The sequence below is a fragment of the Athene cunicularia genome, assembly GCF_003259725.1.
Source record: "Athene cunicularia isolate RWA chromosome 6 unlocalized genomic scaffold, athCun1 chr6_part2, whole genome shotgun sequence".
Lineage (NCBI taxonomy): Eukaryota > Metazoa > Chordata > Aves > Strigiformes > Strigidae > Athene > Athene cunicularia.
The window spans coordinates 11140442-11143382 of NW_020799106.1; the positions used below are offsets into that span (position 1 = coordinate 11140442).

General features: G+C 62.4%; 1 protein-coding gene across 1 annotated transcript; it reads left to right on the forward strand.

Annotated features, from left to right (window-relative positions):
• Positions 1 to 51: 51 nt before the first annotated feature.
• Positions 52 to 2491, forward strand: MTG1 (mitochondrial ribosome associated GTPase 1). The gene is given in 9 exon segments (XM_026851860.1): positions 52 to 334; positions 336 to 471; positions 753 to 809; positions 1023 to 1113; positions 1226 to 1287; positions 1510 to 1606; positions 1828 to 1909; positions 2023 to 2135; positions 2256 to 2491. Coding segments are annotated over 9 exon segments (843 nt in total). The 5' UTR covers positions 52 to 227; the 3' UTR covers positions 2354 to 2491.
• Positions 2492 to 2941: the final 450 nt, after the last annotated feature.

Genomic DNA, 2941 nt, shown 5'->3' on the forward strand with positions numbered 1-2941 from the left:
GTGCCCCTTCTCCCGCTCCCGTGCCCCTTCTCCCGCTCCCGTGCCCTTTCTCCCGTTCCTCCCGTGCTCCTTCTCCCGCTCCCGTGCCCCTCTCCAGCCCTGCACCAGCCCCATCAACTTTTTTCCCCACCCTTCTTCCCAGCCGGTCCCTCCGGTACCCATTCCCACACCAGTGCACAGTCACTCTCCTTAGTGGCACTCACATCCCCCTGTCCGGCCGTAATCCCATGCTGCAGGAGGCACTGGGCATCCGCCCACATGTCCTGGTGCTGAACAAGATGGACCTCGCGGATCCCCACCGGCAGCCGGTGAGCGCTGGGGCAGGGTGGGCTGGCTGGGGGTCCGCAAGTCACCGTAGGCAGGTACCATCAATGTGCCTGTCCCCTTCAGGCCATCTTGGAGCAGCTGAAGCAGCAGGGATGCTCACATGTTGTCTTTGCTGACTGCCAGCATGATAGAAACGTCAAGAAGGTAATGGGCCAGTAGCCTTTTGTCCAGGCCTGGTCCTCACTGCTGGCAGCTGGGGGCTGTGCACCACTCTCCAAGCCCCATGGAGAGCCACAGTGCTCTGTGTGAGGAGGTCCTGCTGGCTGGTCCACACTGATCTTCATCCCCAGCTTACCCGAGGCACCCCATCCTCTGCTTGGCCTCCATTTTGTGCATCCTCCTGGCACAGCATCCTCCAAGTGAGTGGCTGCTGCCAGCCCAGGCGCAGAGCCATAGTTACAGCCCTTCTCTGTGTTTCTCTGCAGATCATTCCCCTGGTTGCCAAGCTGGTGAGCAACAGCCCACGGTACCACAGGGCCGAGGTGAGACGTGGCAGCAGGGCTGCTGGTGTGTGCGCAGGGAGTCAGGGTGGCCGTCTGCAGGTCACCTCCTCCTTCAGCTGGAGAGATGAGTCTGCTTGCACACATACCACAAGCGCTGGCAAACGCCGGGTTGTTTCACTGTTGTGGCTGCCTGTTCCTGGGGTGGGTGGCCCATAACTGGCTGCTCCCTGCCTGGCTCCTCCTTGCTTCCAGAACACCGAGTACAACATCCTAGTGATCGGCGTGCCCAATGTGGGCAAGTCCTCACTCATCAACTCCCTGCGGAGGCTGCATCTCAAGAAGGGTATTTCTCCGTGGCTCCTGGGCTCGGGGAGGAGCTGCTGGCGCAGCCGTGGACTGGGTGGTAGGGCAGAGTGTCGCTTGCTTCCCTGACTGTGTCCCTCCTTTTCCCAAAGGGAAAGCCACTGCGGTCGGTGGTGAGCCGGGCATCACCAAGGCAGTGCTGACCAGAATCCAGGTACTGTCCCCATGACGCAGCTGGCTGGGTGGGTGCTTGCTTCTGCCTCCCCACATCCTCTCACAGGAGTCTTGGAAAACCTCGAGGCATGCAGAGCTGATCTCAAAGGGTTGCTCAGGTCCCCTTTCCAGCAAGGCCTTAACCAAAGAGTTCAATGCCTTGCTCGTTAGCCGTGTCATAGTCCGTGGTGCTAATTACTAAGCCATGCCTCACCCGTCCCAGGTTAGCGAGAAGCCCCTGATGTACCTGGTGGACACGCCTGGCGTGCTGCCCCCGAGGCTGGGGGACGTGGAGACGGGCATGAAGCTGGCGCTGTGCGGTGAGGTGGAGGCTGTGGCTGTGGGTACTCCCCAAATGTGGCTTCAAGCCTCTGCTGGGGGTGGTACCTAAGGCTGGGGTGGGAGTCTGCTGTTCACAGCCCCCTCCCCTAGGCTGCTGCGCACTGTCTGGGTGCCCATGGGTGGCACATGGACAGCAGGAGGAGTGGCCGGGGCTCCGAGCAGGGCTGGGGAGAGCTGGGGCTTGACCTTTTTTTCCCAGGAGCCATTCGTGACCACTTAGTAGGAGAGGATATCATGGCCGACTACCTCCTGTACACCCTGAACAAATGGCAGCAGTTTGGGTTAGCTGGCAGGGGAACCAGGGAGGGGGGTGGAGAAGGCTCCCCCAGGGAATTGGGGTTGGGGGGTGGGGGGGAAGCGATGCGAGTGCATTGTGAGCCGCTTCCTTCGGCAGGTACACACAGCGCTACGGGCTGGCTGCAGCCTGTGATGACATCGAGCCTGTGCTGAAGCAGGTGGCCCTCACCCTGGGCAGGACACAGAAGGTGAAGGTGCTGACAGGCACAGGTGAGTGCTTGGCGGGGTGGAATCTGCTGAGTGGGGTGCAGGTACCAGGCTTTTGAGGGTCCCAGGGTGGCTCCAGGCTGCGCTGACACCTCCTTCCACACCCACCACCCCCATCTCCAGGGAACGTCAACGTGACAATGCTCAACTACCCAGCCGCTGCCTACGAGTTCCTGCGGGATTTCCGAGCAGGACGCCTGGGCAGGATGACGCTGGACTGACATCTGTCCCCCGGGAGAGGCATTGCCTGTGGCCGCGAGCAGGGGATGTCCCAGTGCCCCACGGGGCTGGGGCCACCTCTGCACGGGGCTCTGGTGTGTGATTAAAGTGGTTCTGCCAGGGCGGCTGCCAGTTTTGGACCCTGGGCTGCTGCAAGGGGCAGGGGGTTACAGGATGGCTGCGCCGTGGTTTCACCGCACAGGGTGACGCGCCCCATGGGGAGCTGTTTCTTCGTTGCAGACTTGGGCCTCTGCGCCTTTCATCCCAAAATAAAACGTCCATGGGGGCAGGGTGCCGGGGCCATACCAGGGTCCCTGTCCTGCATCCCTCCCCCCACATCCAGCCAGACCTTCTTTCCACCCAGCTTTATTGCCGCCTCGTCCTCCAAACACTGCGAGACCTCCGTACAGAGGTGCGGCATGAGTGCAGTGCCTGGGCTGGCGGTTTGGCACAGGGTAGGCGGGAAGGTGGCAGAGGGGCTTCCCGTGGGGTCCTGCCCCAGCGGCGGCAGGTAACGGGGTGAGGCCGGACGCTGGGTGGGCGCAGCCCTGAGGGGGCACTGCTAGCCCAGGGGGGTGGGCTGAGCCACG